At 43.1% G+C, this 21,019-nt stretch overlaps 8 protein-coding genes across 8 annotated transcripts; 6 read left to right on the top strand and 2 right to left on the bottom strand.

Moving 5' to 3' along the window:
- Nucleotides 1–187: 187 nt before the first annotated feature.
- On the top strand, nucleotides 188–2,986 carry IL334_005712 (uncharacterized protein; the record flags this gene model as incomplete). The annotated part of the gene is made up of 11 exons (XM_062937420.1): nucleotides 188–642; nucleotides 943–1,038; nucleotides 1,113–1,278; nucleotides 1,475–1,614; nucleotides 1,678–1,779; nucleotides 1,844–2,126; nucleotides 2,226–2,313; nucleotides 2,391–2,514; nucleotides 2,586–2,640; nucleotides 2,706–2,887; nucleotides 2,962–2,986. 11 exons carry the CDS (start codon nucleotides 188–190, stop codon nucleotides 2,984–2,986), a joined length of 1,716 nt encoding a protein of 571 aa, XP_062793471.1.
- Nucleotides 2,987–3,440: 454 nt separating this feature from the next.
- Nucleotides 3,441–4,878, top strand: IL334_005713 (uncharacterized protein; the record flags this gene model as incomplete). The annotated part of the gene is made up of 5 exons (XM_062937421.1): nucleotides 3,441–3,588; nucleotides 3,687–4,097; nucleotides 4,222–4,324; nucleotides 4,429–4,739; nucleotides 4,814–4,878. 5 exons carry the CDS (start codon nucleotides 3,441–3,443, stop codon nucleotides 4,876–4,878), a joined length of 1,038 nt encoding a protein of 345 aa, XP_062793472.1.
- Nucleotides 4,879–5,010: 132 nt separating this feature from the next.
- On the top strand, nucleotides 5,011–5,846 carry IL334_005714 (uncharacterized protein; the record flags this gene model as incomplete). Its single annotated transcript, XM_062937422.1, has 3 exons — nucleotides 5,011–5,021; nucleotides 5,098–5,342; nucleotides 5,440–5,846. The coding sequence occupies 3 exons, from the start codon at nucleotides 5,011–5,013 to the stop codon at nucleotides 5,844–5,846; spliced, it is 663 nt and encodes a 220-aa protein (XP_062793473.1).
- Nucleotides 5,847–6,704: 858 nt separating this feature from the next.
- IL334_005715 (uncharacterized protein) lies at nucleotides 6,705–8,206 on the top strand (the record flags this gene model as incomplete). Its single annotated transcript, XM_062937423.1, has 6 exons — nucleotides 6,705–6,842; nucleotides 7,001–7,143; nucleotides 7,211–7,596; nucleotides 7,684–7,747; nucleotides 7,807–7,902; nucleotides 8,056–8,206. 6 exons carry the CDS (start codon nucleotides 6,705–6,707, stop codon nucleotides 8,204–8,206), a joined length of 978 nt encoding a protein of 325 aa, XP_062793474.1.
- Nucleotides 8,207–10,062: 1,856 nt separating this feature from the next.
- On the top strand, nucleotides 10,063–12,044 carry IL334_005716 (uncharacterized protein; the record flags this gene model as incomplete). The annotated part of the gene is made up of 2 exons (XM_062937424.1): nucleotides 10,063–10,144; nucleotides 10,279–12,044. 2 exons carry the CDS (start codon nucleotides 10,063–10,065, stop codon nucleotides 12,042–12,044), a joined length of 1,848 nt encoding a protein of 615 aa, XP_062793475.1.
- Nucleotides 12,045–13,967: 1,923 nt separating this feature from the next.
- IL334_005717 (uncharacterized protein) lies at nucleotides 13,968–15,587 on the bottom strand (the record flags this gene model as incomplete). Its single annotated transcript, XM_062937425.1, has 6 exons — nucleotides 13,968–14,129; nucleotides 14,180–14,425; nucleotides 14,513–14,572; nucleotides 14,686–14,993; nucleotides 15,065–15,407; nucleotides 15,471–15,587. The coding sequence occupies 6 exons, from the start codon at nucleotides 15,585–15,587 to the stop codon at nucleotides 13,968–13,970; spliced, it is 1,236 nt and encodes a 411-aa protein (XP_062793476.1).
- Nucleotides 15,588–16,270: 683 nt separating this feature from the next.
- Nucleotides 16,271–18,573, top strand: IL334_005718 (uncharacterized protein; the record flags this gene model as incomplete). The annotated part of the gene is made up of 6 exons (XM_062937426.1): nucleotides 16,271–16,449; nucleotides 16,514–16,579; nucleotides 16,657–17,768; nucleotides 17,862–18,099; nucleotides 18,183–18,327; nucleotides 18,436–18,573. The coding sequence occupies 6 exons, from the start codon at nucleotides 16,271–16,273 to the stop codon at nucleotides 18,571–18,573; spliced, it is 1,878 nt and encodes a 625-aa protein (XP_062793477.1).
- Nucleotides 18,574–18,816: 243 nt separating this feature from the next.
- On the bottom strand, nucleotides 18,817–20,642 carry IL334_005719 (uncharacterized protein; the record flags this gene model as incomplete). Its single annotated transcript, XM_062937427.1, has 4 exons — nucleotides 18,817–19,249; nucleotides 19,325–19,575; nucleotides 19,675–20,009; nucleotides 20,099–20,642. 4 exons carry the CDS (start codon nucleotides 20,640–20,642, stop codon nucleotides 18,817–18,819), a joined length of 1,563 nt encoding a protein of 520 aa, XP_062793478.1.
- Between the last annotated feature and the right edge of the window lie 377 nt (nucleotides 20,643–21,019).

Consider the following 21,019-nt stretch of genomic DNA (forward strand, 5'->3'; position numbering starts at 1 on the left):
ATACCTTTGACCAGACGACCCGACTCCACCCAATCTCGAAGGAACTCGTTATTCTACCATAATCATACTTTCCACGTTACACAGTGCGGTTATATTTGTCTTTCACTTCATTCAAAGTCGCCACGAATTGGACTTGTACGACTACACCTCTTCTTGCCCCCTAAGTACTTGACCCACATATCTCAAGATGTCTTATCGTCCGCCTCAGGGTCAAGGTCAAGGTCAAGGTCAAGGTCAAGGTCAACCGGGACCAAGTAACGCACTCAATCCCAACGTCAATTCCAACTTCAATTCCAACTACAATCCCAGTAACATGCAAGGAAGAGTATCACCGATGCCAAGTGTCCCTTCTGTCCATCAACCGAACATAGGTCAACCGGGTAGTTTACCAACTCAGTCTTCTTCAGGTTCATTACATCCCCATCAATCCCAATCACAAACTCAACCTCAAAACCAGAACCAGAACCAAGGTGGTAGTGGTAGTGGTAGTGGTAGTGGTGATAAAGGACCTGATTACGTTTACTTTGAAAGAAAACCTGCACAATTCGGAGATTCAACTCAAGGTAAAGCAATGGCTGCTAAGATGAAATTGGAATTATACTATAAAGAAGCAGTTGAAAGTGTTGTTGGAAGAAAAGAACGGTGAGCCTATTATTCTATCCTATCCTATTCTATTCTATTCAATCCCGATTCCCCCTCTACCCTCTACCCCCTACTCTCTACTCAAAACTATTGCTCGTCCTACTTGGAAACCTCTTGACCATCTATCCCCTTCAAAAATAAAAACGAAATAACGATGAGAAACCCATATACTTCCTTGGATGTATGAGAATAATCCATGATTATTGAAATATGTTCCCTATTACCTGATCGCCTATCGTCTATTCCAATGGTTGTTGTCAGTAAATCAAGACGTATTAGATAGCTGATCGTACCACTTAGACGTACCGCACTCGAAAAGCAACTTGCAGCAGATGCGTTGACTCCTGATACTTTAAAAGCTAGACAATTATTAGCATTAGGAAGGAGAGAAAGCAAGTGAGTTTTTGACTTAGGCAAAGAATGGTGTCAATGCCGATTGATCCTGACCTCGCTCTCACTCTCCCGCTCAGCTTCTTAAGGCTGCGAAGAACTCGAATTGGTTTGGAAGATTTCAGAACAGTCAAAGTTATAGGTAAAGGTGCCTTTGGTGAAGTTCGATTGACTCAAAAAGTCGATACTGGTAAAATATACGCTATGAAAACTTTGAAGAAGAACGAAATGTTCAAGAAAGATCAAGTGAGTTACTATTATCTCCTTCATATCTTTGAGAGTGTATAAGGGTAGATTTTGGAGTCTGCAAAATTAGAGGGACAGCCAATTTATTTCCATTACCGAAAAAGATAAAACACCTTGCGACATCGATCGTGTCCAAGATCAAAAGCCCATTTGTATGCTTGATAACTCGCATGCTTATCGCGTCTATTCAATCCAGCTCGCACACGTTCGAGCGGAAAGAGATGTCTTGGCTGAATCCAACTCTGCCTGGGTGGTCCAACTTTACTACTCTTTCCAAGATACCCAATACCTCTATTTAGTCATGGAATTCTTGCCTGGTGGAGACTTGATGACAATGTGAGTGTAGCTGGGATTATCATGTAAATCGTAACATGTTCAGCTGACTACTTTTGTTTTCAGGTTAATCAAATACGATACGTTCTCAGAGGATGTAACCAAATTCTACATGGCAGAATGTATACTTGCCATTGAAGCAGTACACAATTTAGGGTTCATCCATCGGTGAGTGAACGATTTGATACTTTCGCGATTAAAACGATACACTAATCGTGAACGTAATATCCAGTGATATCAAACCGGATAACATCCTCATTGATTCGATGGGTCATATCAAACTCTCCGATTTCGGTTTATCAACTGGTTTCCACAAACAGCATGATTCAGCATATTATCAAAGACTCTTGGGTGGTGAAGGTAATCAAACGACTAGACCACAAGCTGGTAATGCATCAAGAAACAGTGTAATGGTGAACGCGATCAACCTAACAATGACCTCGAAACAGGATATAGCAACTTGGAAAGCTAATAGAAGGAAATTGGCTTATTCAACCGTTGGAACTCCAGACTATGTGAGTTTCACTTTGGTTTTTCAATGAACTTTGAGGGGTATATGATCTCTACCTTGTTGTTGGGATTGAGGTGCATGCTAATCCTGTTGATAAACACAGATCTCCCCTGAAATCTTCCTTCAACAAGGATATGGTAAAGAATGTGATTGGTGGTCACTTGGAGCTATCATGTTCGAGTGTTTAGTCGGTGAGTGTCCAGCTGACTCAGGCATGATCGTTGCATCGCTCAGACCTTCAGCTGATGCAAAATCACATCGCATCTAGGTTATCCACCATTCTGTTCCGAGAATGCACATGATGTCTATCGAAAGATTATCGATTGGCGAAATCACCTTTTCTTCCCTGATGACGTTCACCTCAGTAGAGAAGCTGAGGATCTGATCAGAAGGTCAGTGATCTTTAACTGATAAAGTAGATCAGAACCACAAGGATTGACAGCTAACGCCTTAATGAAATTAGGATGTTATGTGAATCCGAAAAGAGGATGACTGTTGAACAACTAAAGACTCATCCTGTGATTACCGTCTTTCTCGGACTAATCTTCCCAGCTGACTCTGACATGATTTGCGGTATTTCTAGTTCTTCTATGGTGTCGATTGGTCTACGATCAGAGACATCGACGCACCGTTCGTACCTCATTTAAGATCGATCACGGATACTTCTTATTTCCCAACGGAAGAATTGGATCAAGTTCCAGAGGTACCCACTGGAGCAGACGAAGGACCGGATGCAAAGAAGGATTTGGCGTTCTTGGGTTATACGTGAGTATTTGCTTTGAGAGAGTTAGACTGTCAATTTGTGGTTAGTAAGATATTGATGCTTGACCTGTGTTCAGCTTCCGTCGGTACGAGATGCTCTAAAGGATTGGCAGGTTGGATCATCTCGGTTCATTTCGAACTCTTTGATAACTATGTGACTATGTGATGAAGCTCGAGTGCATAGCTTGGCTCAAGGAGAGGTGTTCATGTATATAAATGTAGAGTTGGAACACATGTATCTTACATCTTACAATCAAGTATCCAGTACCAAGCATCGGGTTGATGACCGCAATGGCCGAAGGAGGTTTGAACCTACACCATCGTGTGTATGTGTGTGTATGTGTATGTGTATGTGTTGAGTTGGTTGTCGTCGTGTTCAGCAGTTGTTGTCACCACCAAGAAGAAAGTCATCAACTGCTCGCACTGCGTTGGATGGTTCGATCACATGCTCAATTCTCTTCACTCATCTCATCAATAAATCTATATAAGATATCATCAACTCAACAACTCTTGACCTAGTTGACAGCCAGGCTCCTCCTTGATTTTCATCGCGAAGATGTGGATCTTACCAGTAATAAAATGGGTGATCTCGATGATACGAGGAAATCCACTATTGAACGAAGGAATCCGATTTTTGTTGGCGGGAAGTTTCTTTGAATTCAGCAGGAGGTTCTCTAGTTATCTCATGGGTATTTTATCCAAAAGTGAGTTAACGTAGCTCTGTATAATCGAAACCACGTCTTCCCCAGAGGAAGGGACTTTGGGCTATTCAGTTGATATGCGATCTGTCAAATGGGGTAAGGTCTATTCGCCACTGCTAGAATATCAGAAAACGATCAAGCCTTTGAATGGATCTATCATTACTTATCGATATATCCGACTCCTTCGTCGTCTCCTTCAAATTCTACTTCTACTTCATCCCACTCTGGTGGTGAGAGCGAAGATGATTTTCAGAATAATAACAGTAGGAAGACTTGCGATACGTATTCGTTCGTCAATAATCTGATCAATCAATTTTGGCAAAACGATCAAACTATACCGATGGACGTTCAATTATCGACTAAGAAACCTAAACATCACGGATATGGATCTGGATCTGGATCTGGATATGGAGGAGGATACAGCAGGAGAGAGTATATAGGAGATTATATCGAATCGAAAAGTGGTTTGAACGGTGTCAAGGAGATAAACCTTTGTGTTACTCCAAGTTTAGGTGAGTTGAATCGGGATAGTATTGGAGAACCTCGCATGAGTCACCAGTCCTCAACATGATTACATGACGGCTGTGCAACACACAGTAGGAAAGTGAATATTAGCTGATCCAAATCTCAATTTAGGCACAAAGCAAAGGATCAAATATAATGGAAGAATAATCAAAATCGGTATTGTAAAAGGTGATGATTCGCCATTTGAACAAGATAGAAAATGGATTATCATGACGTGAGTTGTTGATTTTTCCACTTTGAATCATACTACTGTATGTAGATGTCAATTAACGACCGATCGACGACCTCTTCTACCCAACCAATTCGTAAAATCCACAGTACATTCCTAGGCACACCCACGGTATTCACACCTTTGATACATGAAGCTAGAAAATCATATCTTGCTTTATCTTCACATTCAACATCGATTTACACACCTCATTTCGGTCATAGTGCAAATTGGATCCGAACTTTTTCTAAAAGAATCAGACCATGGGAATCGGTCTTCTTACCTGATAAAGTAAAAGATTGGATTCTGAAAGATGCTAAAGAGTTTCTACATGAAAAAGATTTTTATCTTGATAGGGGGACTCCGTGGAGAAGAGGATACCTATGTTTCGGCGTGGCTGGAAGTGGTAAAAGTAGTTTAAGTGAGTATTTTCTCTAACCTGATAATGTATTGATCTAACAGGAGAAATTATACCTTCAAATCTGAATTCCCTAGTCAGTGCAATCGCCGCTAAACTCAAATTGGATATTTACCTTCTCAATCTAGGTGCTAAATCGTGAGTAAATCTCTACTTCTAGTAACAACAATATAACACGACCTATTCCTAAAATGACCCTGGTGCATCCATCAGACTCGACGATGAGAACCTTCAAAGTCTACTACAGCACTGTCCCGGAAGATGAATCTTGTTGATGGAAGATATGTGAGTCCACTTGTTTCTTCCAAACAGCCTGTTGGGGCTTTCATTTTGAGAGCTCATTTTCCTTCAATGACATTAGCGACTGCGCATTCACAAAGTCCTCCACAAGCGAGGACAATACGGTCCCAACGCCCATCAGTGTCCCTACTTCCGTAACGACGTCTAGTCCTCCTTACTTGCCCCAATCCGCAAGAGAATCGAACAAAGGGATCACTCTGTCCGGTCTACTCAACGCTCTGGACGGTGTGGCTTCTGGAGAAGGTAGATTGTTGTTCTGTACTACTAATTGGAAAGAAAGGATTGATCCCGCTCTTTCACGACCTGGTAAGTCATTTTCAACTCGTACCCGATTTACCATTACCTTGTGCAGGCGTGGTTCTACCAAGCGGGAGACAAGAGTTGATGACCGGATCCACAATAGGTCGTTGTGATATCTGGATAGAGTTCAAACATGCCACCAAGACCCAAGCTAAAGATCTATTCAAGTACTTTTACGATTCTCGTATACAATCGACACCAATCGATCCCACTCTTCAAGTTGACAATGAACAGAAGAAAACCTTAGATGAGACGGAAGTTGAGAGGATCGATCCAATCGACCTGAATGCACTGGCAATGAGATTCGCCTCTCATATTCCGGAAAATACGATATCAGTATCTGCGCTTCAAGGATTCTTGATGAGATATAAAAGACAACCTCAAATCGCAGTGGCCAATGTGGAGAAATGGGTTTCATCAGGTTGCGGTCAGGGTCCTACACCACTTCTACATGATGGCAGAGTAGAAATGATGGATATGGGCAAATCGAAGGGTGAAGATAGGATTTAGTAGAAAGTGGTAGAACATCGAGAACAGAGGTGAATTGGTCGTCAGAATATCACTATCTGCATGAAAGACCTGTACATCTGATTGCAGTCGTTCAACAATGTGATACGACCTTATAATCCACAGCTTATGATACTAGGAAGGAGCATCCATTCGAGATCTTCAATCTCGTGTTCTCTCCTGACTCATCTTCAGGATGGGATTGACATGCGAATCAATAATTCATGGAATAATAGCGACAGGTCATCCGTTCATTGGCCACTATCTCACATTCTGTTGTGTAATCACATCAACTCTACCTAAGGATCCTCCATTCTAGACGCATCTTGTTTCAAATCCTCTCTATCCCATTTAGGCATTATCAAACCTTCACAACCGTTCTTAGCTGAACATGATCAACTCTGATTGACTATGCCAACGAGCAAAAGCCGCATAAGTCGGGAACAGAGGTCATATAGCTTGACGACTGAGAATGATGATATCTTATTTGAGGATTTCCCTTGCACCCATCTTCCACATGAACACTTGCGACCTCATCCTACTCTGCCACTGCCACCGCCACTGCCACGAACTGCTTGATCACACGGCGACACTCCCAGGAACAAAAGGTGATGTCAAAAGTGTGTCTATGATTGTGGGGTCTCCATCAACTCACCGAGGTAGTTATGACGTGTTTTGCTGTTTTTAGTGTTCAAAGGAATGTTTTAACAATGTGGACCGTTCAATTACACAGTCATATGACCATATACCATACCCCATATCTAATAATATAATCCTTTGTGATATCGTCTTTGTTTTCACTCTTTCCACTTTACTTCTTAGACTCGCCGCTGTAATCATCGATCATAGCAAAAAGCAAAGATGGATTTCCTAGCTCAATTCAAACCCACTTCGATCGCTCCCATCCCAACCACGACCATCTCAATCTCACCTCCCGGTGGTACTCATACTCACCATGGAGGTAGTCATGGCCATTTACCTTTACCTACCGATACTTTCGTGAGTAAACTCCATGACCTCTTGCTAGATGATCAAGCATACATGCACACGATCTTGTGGGGATCCCCTCTGTGTGATTCGTGATGGCGAGGTCACGCGAAGAGGATGGTGATACCCGATATTCACTGGATACACAGCTGACTCTCTATTTCTATCAGCCTACCCCCGATGTTCACTATATCCACGCAACTCACGTAGGACACACTGCCCTCTGGGTCATTTTCGCCCTTTTCACCATTGGTTTATTGGGTGTTCTTCTCATGACTGTCCGAACCGAAAAGAGAAACAGGTTCTTCCACGGGTAAGTTGAATCCCCAGTGATACCTGTTGAAATGTTGCTAAAAAAAACCCTTTATGCTCGATTATAGTGTATCAGCCCTCGTTCTTACTATCGCTATGGTTTCTTACCTTGCAATGTCAGTTGGTTTGGGAGTATCTTATATCCCTATTCACAATCATGGAGTTCAAGGATCACTTCATCATTTCTTCAGACAACTTTATTGGGCAAGATATGTAGATTGGTTGTTCACTACTCCACTCTTACTTCTTTCATTGTCTTCCCTCGCTGGTTTGTCTCCAGCAAGTACACTTGCCGTCATCCTCACAGACGTATTCATGATCGTTACTGGACTTTTGTCAGCTGTCACTCCAGCGAGATGGGCAGATGGTGAAAGATCAAGATGGGCCTTCTTCGCTGTTTCCTCTGTATCTTTCCTTATCCTTTGGGGCATCCTGTTTGTCAATGGTATGAAAGGTCAGTTTATCACCCTTGCTCCTTCTCCCTCCACTTCCGCCGTGGAATCTTGGAATCGTAGCTGAAACATGAATTAAAAATTCGTAGCTGCCAACAATAGACCTAGAAGTACCAAAGGTCTTTTCACCCTTCTCGCTGCTATGACTTTCGTGTAAGCTATAGTAGTCACTTTTCGATATGACATGGAGCTGACGTCGTCCCTTTCTACAGCCTCTGGATCGCTTATCCAGTCGTATTTGGCCTCAGTGAAGGTGCCAACAAGGTTAGCGTCGATGCTGAAATAATCGCTTACGGCGTACTTGATGTGTAAGTGGTTTAACCCTGTTCTACACCACATATCAACGGTCATCTTATGAACTGAACTCCTACTTCAAATCGTATCTCATCTATCTGTTCACGACTAGCATGATCGTAATCTCAGAAATATTGCATTGCTGACCCCCTGTTCACGACTCGTAGCGCCGCCAAACTCGGCTACACCTATCTACTTCTCTTCCTCCACTCCCACGACGAGCATGGACCATGGACCTTACCTGAATGGTGGGTCGAATCACCTCAAGTCAATGGACCCGATGGAAGAGGTGCCTACGGTTCACTCGGCCGAGACTAAACCTTGCTCAACTTTCTTCGACTGAATCACAAGTCACCTTGGCTAGATGATTGCCGAACCTGTTTGTTGATGCGACGCAAGAACCCCCCTCTACTCTCTTTTACGGTTTCCTCCAACTTCAATAACTCCTCTTTTTGCCTCTCCAAGTATATACTACCTCGTACGGAATAAAAGAAAAAAACCACTTCTCTCTTATCCCATGTGATGTCATCCACAATCGTTTATACGTTATCGTCAAAATGATGGAAATGTATAAATTGTCGTTACTTGCCAATCTTTGCATACGTCCATGGCTGATATCTGTATATTTCACTATGTATATTGCATCATTTAGACGAGATGTTGTATTGATCTCCATAAACCTGAAAGACAGTGGGGTCGCGGGCTGATTCCTCTGGTCTGAGGGAAACATGGAGCTGGAGTACAGTACGAATCCGATACCAGATTGTGAGGGCTCATGGTGACTTCGGCTGAGATGCAGGCTTTTGGTGTACTTCCTAATGGGACGAAAAGCGAACGATTTCACAGAGGGATCATGTCTTGCAACAACATTGCACTGTTGGAATGCTGGGAAAGTCGGGACGGTAACAAAGAGATGCACATCCTACTAACCAATGGGATTTCTCATCAGTGATTGTCGTTTGGCACATTCACATGACAGAACATCCGCATCGCATATGATCCCATCCACAAATTGATGGTATCTTTTTTTCTACCTTTGGCTCAAGTACGCTGAAAATGGATTTGTGAAAGTGAAAGTGAATGTGATTGGGTGGAAGAGAGGTCTTGAGATTATGCTTAAAAATAGTCATTTCGCCAAGACATCTTCCACCTCCTCTTCAAGGTCAACCGGAACCTTGACGTACTCGTATTCTTCAGAGTTTCCAGCGTCCAGCGTCCACCTGTAACAAGCATCCCTTCATGTCCATGTCCAATTGAGAAGGGAGCGATAACTAGAACGTGCGCTTGGTGAAGTTGGAAATTGTGATTCCGTCTACCAGAAATGCCAAGACATTCCAGCGCGTAAACCCATCTACTTCCCGTACCCACAAAGCCATCTTCCTACCATTATGTGCTAAATCACTTTGGGTGCAAAATGCAATGAACATCACGAACGTGCGACGGATCCTAATCTGTTCAGAACGATCAAAATAACGAAGAAGAGAATCACCCGGATTTCGACCTCAGATTCAGGAACCATCATTTGCTGATCGACTTCAATTACCCTTACCCTTAATGCCAAGACTCAACATCAGAGTGATAGAGATATTCGACGAACGTGTGACTACATCTCTCGTTTGTCATTGGATCAATTAGTTATCGAGTGATGCTCTTCATATATCAGTTGGAATTTCTCACCTTCACCTTCAAAGGTGTCATTTCATCTTTTGCATTGATGAAGGAAAATCGATTTTCCCAATGCCAAGACAATCTCAAAGGGATCATACACCAACGAACGTGTCTACACGGATCGTATGGTACCAGATTGTCCTCACAGTATGAGTGATGCTACAGGGCAAAGTCGGGAGCAGGAGAAGCGAAGAGATACTGAACATTATGTCACACCCTACTGCATACTGGCGATTGAAAAGGGGCCAGGAAAAGAAAGAAGAAAAAAAGAAGAAAAGTCTGGTTACAGTATGAATTGGAAAAACTCACAATTATGAACATATGTATATATATTCACTAAACGCACTGATCTCTTCAAACGTTCTCCTTCCCATATCTTCAAGCCCAAAATCATACAGCCACGTCTTCCTCATATAACAAACCTCAAGAGGCAAAACGTTCGCTCTTCTAGCGGGTGCTGAACACTTCTATCCATTGATCACAAACTTTATTCGACAACTTTCACCATGCCAAGACTAGATCAATATAATTATGTTTTCGCCATCGGCACCTTGTTTGCCTTGCTTGATGCTTTCAATAACGGAGCCAGTGAGTATCTCGGTGCTTCCCTTCACTGCAACTGCGTCCTCCCCCGTTCTTACGTCTCTGGTCGTGTGACTGGGGAAGACTCGCCGACCTCGCGGGTAAAATTAGAATCAAGCTGACCATGATCGTGTGATCAGATGATGTCGCCAATTCTTGGGCCACCAGTGTATCTTCTCGATCCATTTCGTATCGACAAGCCATGATTTTCGGAACCGTCTTCGAGATGTTAGGAGCCATCACTGTCGGTGCTCGAACTGCCGACACGATCAAGAATGGAATTATTCCCAATGCCGCTTTCAGAGGTGATGCAGGTGTTCAAATGCTCGCATTCACTTGTGCTTTAGCGGCAGCTTCAACATGGGTCATGTGGTGCACACGACATTCAGCCCACGTTTCATCCACTTACTCATTAGTATCTGCTGTTGCGGGTGTTGGAGTAGCCACAGTCGGTGCCAAACAAGTACAATGGGGATGGAATGGTGGAAAAGGTTTAGGAGCGATTTTCGCCGGTTTGGGAATGGCACCTGCTATTTCAGCTTGTTTCGGTGCAATCATTTTCATGCTCATCAAATTAGTTGTTCACGTTAGAAAAAATCCAGTCAGATGGGCAGTTTGGACTTCACCATTCTTCTTCTTGGTCGCCGGTACAATCTGTACATTGTCGATCGTTTATAAAGGTTCACCTAATCTTGGTCTAAGCAAAAAACCTAAAACATACATCGTGGCAGTAACGATGGGTACGGGTGGTGGTGTCGCTTTACTCTCAGCTCTTTTCTTCGTTCCCTACGTCCACGCAAAAGTGATCAAGAGAGATTATACTTTACCTTGGTATGGATTCATCTATGGACCCATGTTATTCTCAAGACCTGCTCCCGTCGAAGATTCCACCAAATCGATCGTACCAAATTACGCTGTAGTTCAGGAAGAAGAGGAAGAAGAAGATCAACAATCTTACCAAGGTTCAAATCACGATGACAAGAACCTTGATCTTGGAAGTCCTGCTATCACACCTGCAACTCCATTCACCTTGACCAACGGTGAATCAGGTGAAAAACAAAGAGTTCAAAATGAAACTCGTCAACAAAAATCGTACAAGGAAATCATGGCTGAAAGTGATGAAAGATTAAATGCAAAATTACGAACTAAAAAAGGTCCATTAGGATGGGCCATGAGGACATTACATGAAAATCCAATGGGGCCTGGTCAAATTTACGAGTTGTCAAATATCAAGATATTGGCTAAAAGAATTCCAGCTATTCTAACAGTTGGTTTATTATACGGATTACATTATGATATTCATGCCGCTCAGTCAGGCATTCACGGTACACCCGAAGGAGAAAGAATGGCTGTTGTTTATTCTCACGCCAAAAAATATCCAAATGAAGTTGAACATACCTATTCTTTCATTCAAGTTTTAACTGCCTGTACAGCATCTTTCGCTCATGGTGCGAACGATATCGGAAACTCCGTTGGTCCGTGGGCAGTCATTTATTCAGCTTGGTCAACTGGTGATGCAGCGAAATCAAAAGCCGTAGTACCAATTTGGCAATTAGCTGTTTTATCAGGTATGATTTCAATCGGTTTAATCACTTATGGTTACAACATCATGAAAGTTATGGGTAACAAGATCACATACCATTCACCTTCAAGAGGATGTTCGATGGAAATGGGTGCCGCTCTGACAGTCCTCATCTTCTCCCAATACTCCCTTCCCGTATCAACCTCAATGTGTATCACAGGTGCTACTGTCGGTGTAGGTCTCTGTAATGGCAGCATCAAAGCTGTCAACTGGCAACGAGTTGGTCTTTTACTCTTGGCTTGGATCATGACAATTCCTATCGCTGGTACTTTAGGTGGTGTCACAATGGGTCTCTTCCTCAACGCTCCTCATTTCAGCGGTTGATACCAACCCTAAATATATATCATGTAAATCTGTTAATTCTCTGGCTATGCATATAATTACCAGTGTGATACCTTTCTTCGTAATCTGTTTCCATCATGCACATTCATTAATTACTGCAATTCTCGATGATTCATCAAATGTCCGATTATCATCCGAGTTTACGGAAACTCTTTGTTCTGATCTTCTCCAAGCTATTTCACATTTTCTATTCATGTTCTCCATCATTATTCCCGTTCAAGGCAATCTTGCCTTTGACCAACCCCTTTTCCACCATATGGCCATTAACTTTGGTTTCGTTACTTCTCGTCTCTTCAACAAGCATTTTAATTGGAGGACTTTGATGTCACGGTCGTGCATAAGCAGCTACACGAAGTGAACTTTCCAACTAAAATATCGGTGTAAGCACGACTAGATACACTGCCAAACGTTAGACATTGCCCTGGCACTCACTCAGGCTGCTTTTGCCACTTCCAAGTTCACCATAGAGCAGATAACCTCTTCGGTAAGGAACTCCTCTTCTTGTATAGAAACCCCTTGCATTCAAAAACTCTTTGCAGTCTCTCAATAGCCACTCTTTCACACCAGCTGGCAGGATGACAGAATCCCATGGTCGTGCCGAAATTTGTGGTCCTCTTGCCCAGCCTGGTGTCAACAACCTAAAGTAGTGGGGGGAAGAAGAGACATATGAGATCACCTGAGTCGGCGTCGTAGTACTCCGCCTTTGCGGCCTTGATAAATGAGGTGATGGTAGAATGACTGCCGAGAAATGAGCTGTGATCGATTCACGATCAGTTGATCTTTCGCTGCGGTTGAAGGAAAGATTTGATTATTACGAGATTATCAATGTCCTTCGTTCTAAGTCATGATTCGATCTTGTGTCAAAACCTTTCATGACCAAGTGAATAGTTCGACCTCGGAATTACATCCTCTGTACGACATCTATGAGGTAGTTATCGCCTAAGCGTAAGCAAAAATATCATCAAGGCGAATTGTACGAACAAAGACGATAAGTCACGAAGAGTTTGGGGTGTTGACTTACCAAGACTAGGATTTGTCTTGATTGTAACATTACTCTCATCATCTTTCTCACCGTCTGAGATGACAGATATTCTCATGTTGGGATCCAGGATCTCACGATCATGGTCAGATTTAACAGTATGTGAGTGAATTAATCTTCTGTTGGATGTAGTGATGAGAAAGATGAAGGAAGAAAGACAAGGAAATAGAAGAGCGTTTAGTATGGTATATAGTCTTTTTGATAATTGAACATTGATTGGATGATCGGGTGTCAGTTGAGTCAGCTTTACATCACCTTGAACGAGGGTCAAAGCATCGTCATCACGATCAGAGAGAACACAGTCACCATCAGTTGTTCCCATCAAATGACATATCGTGTCTCAGAGATGCAATCCTACCTTGCGGATCTTATCCCCATCATTAGAGCGCTTTGATCGTTCTCATCCCAATGACGAGTGATTAGCATGATACATATGGTGACGCGCATTCCTCTGTTGATACATTCTTTTCATATAGATTGGAATCCTTATTGATTTCGTGGGACTAAACATAATTCCACCTTTGCATTATAGATCTGCTATCAGTGGATTTCCAACCTCTCTTTCTGGTACTGTCTCCACTTCTTCAGTACTTCGGTGTGTCGTGGTGTGAGCAAAATTTAGACTTTTCTGCCGTCGATCATATATACCCGTCGAACCTTCTGCATTTCCCCCACTTTCCTAGTGTCCGTTACTTGCTGTGATCAGATCAGAGCAATGTCACTTGATTCACCATTGAAGGCCATGAGAGCTATGAGACAAGATTTCGAGCCCTTGTCCTTTTCAGCTTGGTTAGGTTCCACTTTGGTATATAAACGAGAGTCGCGCGAGGAAAAAAGGGAAAGGTTCTTCAATCAAATTGAAAAGCTCATCCAGATGGTCCAATTGACTTTTCAATATTTTGTATGATCACTCCGACATCTTCGAGGAATAACCAATCTCTTCTCCCTTTGAACTTTTTGATGGTATCTATTATCCGACCATCTCTTAATTGCGTAGACGGAGACAGAATTTCCAGGGCAGGAGGGTTCTGAAAATAGAAAGTCAGCATTTACCTAAGTTTCGTCTTGATGAACTCGCTTGAACATTGTTTTTCACCGTTTGCCAAAATCCTTTCCATCCCCAACCTGCATCTCTTTCCAGCAAACCTTGCACTTCTTCAACCCACTCTTTCTCCCATAGATCCCCTTCTGATCCTACCCTTTCAATGATCATTTCCTTGACATCTGAAATGGCCTCTTCCACTCTCAGTTGAGAGGTACAAAGTGTTTCGTATATCAGAGGTAAAGTGGGTGAAGCGAAAAAGTTGTGATTGATGGATATACACTACCAACAAATACAGATCAGTTTTCAGATTCAATCGCTATCGATGGGATCCATATCACCATGAAGGAAATTGAGTGACCAACTCACAAAGTCGATATTGAGGACTTGATGATGCCATCCACTAGGTACAAAGATGATTTCTCCTTCCTATTTTCATCGGTGTCAACATCTCTGCAATGTCATAGCGAGAATGGAGGTAGATCCGTCTACCTTTTTCGACAAGTAGACTGCAAGCAGACAACAAGTAGTGGATAACTCACTTCCTGAAGAATCTTTATTCCACCACCTTCGTCTTTTAATTCCCTAACATCAAAAACCAGTTCACCGTGCTTATCTTTCACCGAGCCCAGCTTGTCAGGTGGAAACAACCACCATATTTTCCTTCCTACTATATTGGCAGACCACGAATATGATCCGTATACGTCCCGATGTAAAGGAGTATAAGTACCTGCAGGACCGAGGTAGGTGAATCTGAAATCAGAGGAAGAGGTAGAGGTAGGATTCGGCAAAGGGTCATCCCCGTTCCTGGGCCTCAGACGTCGATCAAAAGGTGGATTAAGCCAGTCATCTAATCATGTCAGTTATTAGCTCACGTATCTGCAAGTCAGATAGTAGGGTAGGAAGAAAAGAGAGATGTACCTCTTAGACAGTCTGGAACTTGGTAAACCTCTTGTACATTTCTGCCTTCATTTTCAATCTCAGCCATTAGATGCCAATCCTTCACATACAGCCCTTTACCTTCATCTCTCTCCCAGAGATCAAGTACTTCTCCCAAAAGTTGTTCAGAGCGCTCAAATTCCGAAAATTGTTGTCGGAGGGTATTGGCGACTGGAATGACATGATGAGCGTATAATCGAAGAGCGCTCAGATTAGGAAGAGATGGCGTGGAGCAAGATGGGATGCGAAATGTTCTGGCTGAAGCCCAATCGCGAGTTGCTTGAGATGAGAGGATGAAAGGAGTATTGGGTGTCAGGTGCTTTTGCTGTTCAATCATACTCGTGATCAGTAAATCTAAGAATAGATATGCGGAGATTTTTCCACATACAAGGTAATCGTCGTAAGAAAGAGTATCGTATGTCGGTATGCTTCTTCTGGGTACACTATTGATTAAAAGAGGATTGTCATCGTGCCGCTGAGGCTCAATAGACGCACTCTCCCCCATGCGATTCTTGGCTTTACTCGAGTATATATGATATTGGATGGGGTATGATGATAGTCAATCTTCGTTCCAGTAAAGTCAAGTGAACAACTTTGATCAGATTCTAAGAGGTCCGAGCGGAAGCATCCGCATACTCGTGAACGAACGGTTAAGTAATATAAGTTAAGTCATCTGTGGCGTACTAGTTATCGAAAGCTCAAAAAAGGCCTCAGAGAGACATGTACGTATAGATGGGCCAATCAAACATTCTGGACAGTCTGGACATTTATTTCTTACCTACGTGGATTGTTCGGCTGATTAGTTGGTTGGTCGGTCGACTGGTTTGATCGTGCTACCTCACGAGGCATGAAGTTTTGCCTATGATCAAGTCATGATGGTCGTCGAGTAAGATGTGGATGGCAATATGAATGCATGTAGATACTATCAATGTCCTCCATTGCGCTCGTTGGATTGATAATGAGCATTTGGGAGGAAAAGCAACCTACATGTGATGAATAAAAACACTCTTCTATGGTAAATAACCTTAAATCTGCGAGAAGTGTTTTTAGCCGGACTTCCGCCAAACTCGGTTAGACGATCGATCATCTTTTACGAGTATTCACTTTGTGATCGACCGTGAGTTTCATTGCTTTTTTCCTTGCGACATCTCTTTGACACCTCGCAGTCGTTAACACCAACGTGCAATCATGGTCCTCGTCGCAACTCCCAATCGTGACCTACCGAAGCGTGCATCGACGCTGGTGATTGGAGGTGGACCGGCAGGGTTAGTGTCCCTCAAATATACGGTGGAGTACGGAGAGAAATGGACAGATGGCGAGGAGCCTGTGTTGGTAGAGATGGAGTCTGAGATAGGCGGAACATTCAAGTAAGCAGCATAAATTGACACACGATCATGCCCTAAGATCTAATGTGAATGAATCGTGATCAAGGTGGAGAGGTTATGAGAACGCAGAATTGGTTAGCAGTAAACAATTGACATGCTTTTCCGATTTTCGGTGAGTGAATGCGACTTTCTTTCCTCATGCCCACGGCCTTCGCCTGGAAGGTGATTCTGTTCTCACTTATACTGTAGATACCCACTCTCTGCACCTGATCATCCTTCTCTGCCTAATTTTGTCGAATACCTCAACTCGTACGCAGCACACTTCGGAATCACCCCTTACATTCGCACTTCCACTAAACTCATCTCTCTCAATTATGTCTCTTCCCCTGAAGACGGCTATAAGCACTTGGCTGTACTCCAACGTCTCAATCTCGACCAAGAACCTATAGGAGAACCAGTAGAGATCTTAGCGAAGAATGTCATCATCACCACTGGTTTACATGTCACTCCGAATATTCCCATCATACCAGGATTGAACAGCGAACCAAAACCGATTAACGGTCCAAAATGGTTACATTCCTCTTCGTACAAATACCGATCACAACTTGAAAGCAGGAAAGTATTAGTTCTCGGAGCAGGGGAAACAGGCATGGATCTAGCATATGAATCGGTAATGTCACCTGCATCAAAAGTATGGATGGGAGTAAGGACTGGATTCCTATCATTCCCAAAAGTACTCAACAATTTTCGTGTATTGGGATTCACATTCAATGGTAATTTACCAATTGACGGACTGATAACGAATTTATTTGAAGATACATATGTTCATAAATGGGTCGCTCAATCACATTTAAGATGGTTCATTTCAGATTTAATTATCAAGAGGGTTTTATGGGTATTGACTGGTACGATGGCAGGATGTAATCAATGGGCAGGTGAATTACCACCTGAAAGACAAGGCAGAGCTTATGTTTTCTTGAATAAATCTGCAAAAGCAATGCAATTCATTAATAGACCTTTTTATAATCTATCACCTATACATAAATTATTCGCCCATTATATAGATCCTCCTCCACCGAAAGGCAACGATGATCCAACGATCGATATAGTACCTTTCCCCAAATCATTCGATGAAAATGGAAGAGCTGTATTTCCTCATCCACCCAATCATAGGAGTAAAGAACTGGCCTGGAAAGAAGAATGTAAACCTGATTTAGTCGTTCTGTGTACTGGTTATAAACAAGATTGGAATTGGTTGGGAGAAGGATATCCTAGAGGTCCAGAAGAATGTGAAATTAGGGGTGTTTGTAGTGAAAAGGATTTAACCGTTGGTTTCATCGGATTCGTGAGACCTGGTGTTGGTAAGTGATCAATTTATCTTTCGACTTTTATATTAAACCTATTCTCACCCCAAAATTCTGTCCACGCTGACGTTGACGTTCTCATTTGTTTAGGTGCTATACCACCAATAGCAGAAATGCAAACTCAGCTTTTCCTCCTCTTATCCCAAGGTAGAATTGCTATCCCATCATCGCCCGAAACGTATCACCTTTTACATTCCCCAACATCTCGTATACAGTATGGTGTAGATCATTCCACGTACATGTCTACTTTGTCTAAAGATATAGGTAGCTCGCCTGGATTATTCGAGTTATGGTGGCAATATGGGTGGTTTGTCCTATTCGTTTATTGGTGAGTTATTATATTCCTTTTCATTTGCTTTTACTATGGTCTCGATGTTAACCAGGATGTACTGACCGAATCCATGGACACAGCTTCGGAGCAGCCTTCCCTACATTCTTCAGGTTGACGGGCCCTTTCAAGAGTGATAAAGCAAAACGAATCGTCGAGACCGAATTATGGGAAACTATTCAGAGACGTGGATTGTTGGGAAATATCTTCATGGGGGTGATACCGATGGTGAGCTTTTTGTCCTCACGTATATTACTCCTAAATATTTTGTTTCCTTGATCTCGATGCGCTATGGTCGATCGTTTCGAAACAATATGCTAAATCAACTATCTGCAGGCCTTCTACGCTATCATCAACATTACCGCTTATCTGATCGAGAAAACATGGTCTCTTGCTGCACCCCTATTCGGCTTACCTCCTCCTCCAGACAACATCGCGACAGAAACCAAGTGTATCAAGGTGAAACCGCTGTGATCGTTCATTGGCATGCACTCCATTGATTTGTAACGATGCAACCGCATTGTTCATGTCCATCAAGGATACATCGTACAGATTGTAATACATAATATAGATAAAGGTATATAGATCAAACAGGAAATGTATTAAACGGTACAAAGTAATTGTTGCGTGAATCGACGTGAGACTCCCTTTGAATAACATTACATTAACATAGCAAGATAAGATGAGAGGCCAAAATAAAACAGAGAAGACACTAGCTCATAATTGACCCAATTTAAGTGAAACATGATCCGCTATTCCACCATCCACTTGACGATTGACGTTAATGCCAATATCTTCGTCGTCAGCTTCATCACCGCTATCCGATCCTTCACCATCGCCATCGAGAAAATCTTCATCTTCTTCATCTTCTTCATCATCATGATGATCGATCACCATTTTCCCAATATCACGTGTCTTCGCGGCAGAGGTAGATAAAGCTCTTCTTTTCCCACTTGCCCTCGAAGATGCTACTCCCGTTTTACCTCGGCGTCTTTCAGTAGGTTCAATAGGTTTGATCCATCTTTTCCACCATTTTCCAGCTAGTAGCTTGACCTCATTATCGAGTGATAGATATTCAATATTGCGAATCACACCTTGCCATGTTACAAGACCTTTTGAAAGACAATGATTGAAATGGTCTGCATCGTGCCTGTGATGGGTACGAGTTTGTCAGCATATTCGTCTACTATTTAACACACATTTTTGGAACCCAAGCTGAACTCACCAATACAGCCAATGCAACAACACTCCGAAACTAGCAGGATCAGGCAATGGGACATACAGAGCTTTCGGTTTATCCGCTTTCGTAGGTAATACTTTTGCGCCTCTGATCACTGGCGACTGGAAGAGCAATCTGCCATCGAAATCCCTGGGTGGCGGGTGAGACAAGTGAGCTGCGGGAGAGTTGAGAAGCGTTCGAAAGAGGATCGATTGAGTGGTAAGGTAATCTCGATGCAAAGGGAAAACAAGACATTGCTATCATTCAATTCGAGAAGAATTAGCTCAATTCCCCACCAAACAGGTACGGTCACGTCGTGAGAAACGACGGCAAGGACATTGAAGTCAATGACATACCTCAAGCTGATTTCCACCAGGTAAACTTCCTCTTCTACCAGTAAAATCTCTAGCTCCATCCAAAGTCTGTACACTGCTACTCAGCACATCCGGCTTGACATCTTCTTCACCATTCAGGGACAGCGCACCTCTGGCTGCGTCCCGGATCGAGGCCGCTGTAGGTGTTGTTGGGCCCAGAAAGGAGTCCCCAGGTCGGGCATGCAGCGTGTGGTTCTCGTTATTGGCTGTTTGCGGAACATGGGGCTGAGTTGAACGTCGAGGATGGAGAGGCGGAACAGCGGTACGAGGAGTACTTGGTATAGTAGGCGATCGAGCTACTCTTTTGATCGGGACGACTAACAGATACAAAGTCAGCGAGGGGACAACAGATTAAAGGTTTCGAGACATGCATATTCGTGATCATTGAAGCCGTAAAGTGACTCACTTATATGACAATCAGCTGAATGCGGCGCATACCAATATTTACTTGCCAATTGAACCAATTTCTTCAGCACGAAATCCTTTGGTATTTCATCCAAGCTTACTTGGTATGTATTTGGGTGAGGAATTCCTTGCTGGGACTTGGGCGATGCCATTGGTGCTGCTGGGGCGGACTGATGCCATCTTTGTGGTGTTCCTGGTGGAGGAGATAGCGGGGCCGATATAAGAGGGATAGGGGATGGATAAGGTGGTTGACGTGATGATCCTGATTGTTGCGGGGTGAGTAGTCCCCTTACATTCGTTCCTCCTGGTCTGACAGTCCTTGCACCAGGGAAAGAAGGTTTAACACCTCGACGTTGTGACATGGACATCGATCCAGGAGAAGACCCAATGCGAGATGACGAAGGTGACCGTACTGATTTCTGAGGTGTTGTAGGCGATCCATCCAATGATTTATCCTTCACTTGAAGATATGGTGAAGTGGGAAACCGGACAGGTGTTCGGGGTTCATCTTTGATCATGTCAGGTGGTGGTATAGGAGTCGTCATACTGGGGGAAGGTGTGTGAGTTGATTTAGCCGTTTGTGGTGGTATAATGTAAGGTGAATGATTGAGTCGTCGAGCACTCCTTGATGAAGAAGCAGAAGTTGACGATGTCGAAGATGCGATTCGAAGTGGATCTGGTCGATGAATTAGTGTTGACTGCGAAGATAGTATAGGGTGGGCTTGGAGTCGAGAAGAGCCAGATCTTGACCAAGTATGCGAGATCGATTGTGATTGACCAGTGATGGGAAATTGTGTGGGTGTCAGAAGTGTTGCTTCTTTCTCTGAGTACGTGTTAAGTGAGTATTGATTAGCTGAGGAGGGAGTCTGGACGGGGTAGCTGTGTGTGTGTATTCGATGAACAGAGACGGGAAGGGACGGGG

Source organism: Kwoniella shivajii, chromosome 7 (genome assembly GCF_035658355.1).
Source record: "Kwoniella shivajii chromosome 7, complete sequence".
Lineage (NCBI taxonomy): Eukaryota > Fungi > Basidiomycota > Tremellomycetes > Tremellales > Cryptococcaceae > Kwoniella > Kwoniella shivajii.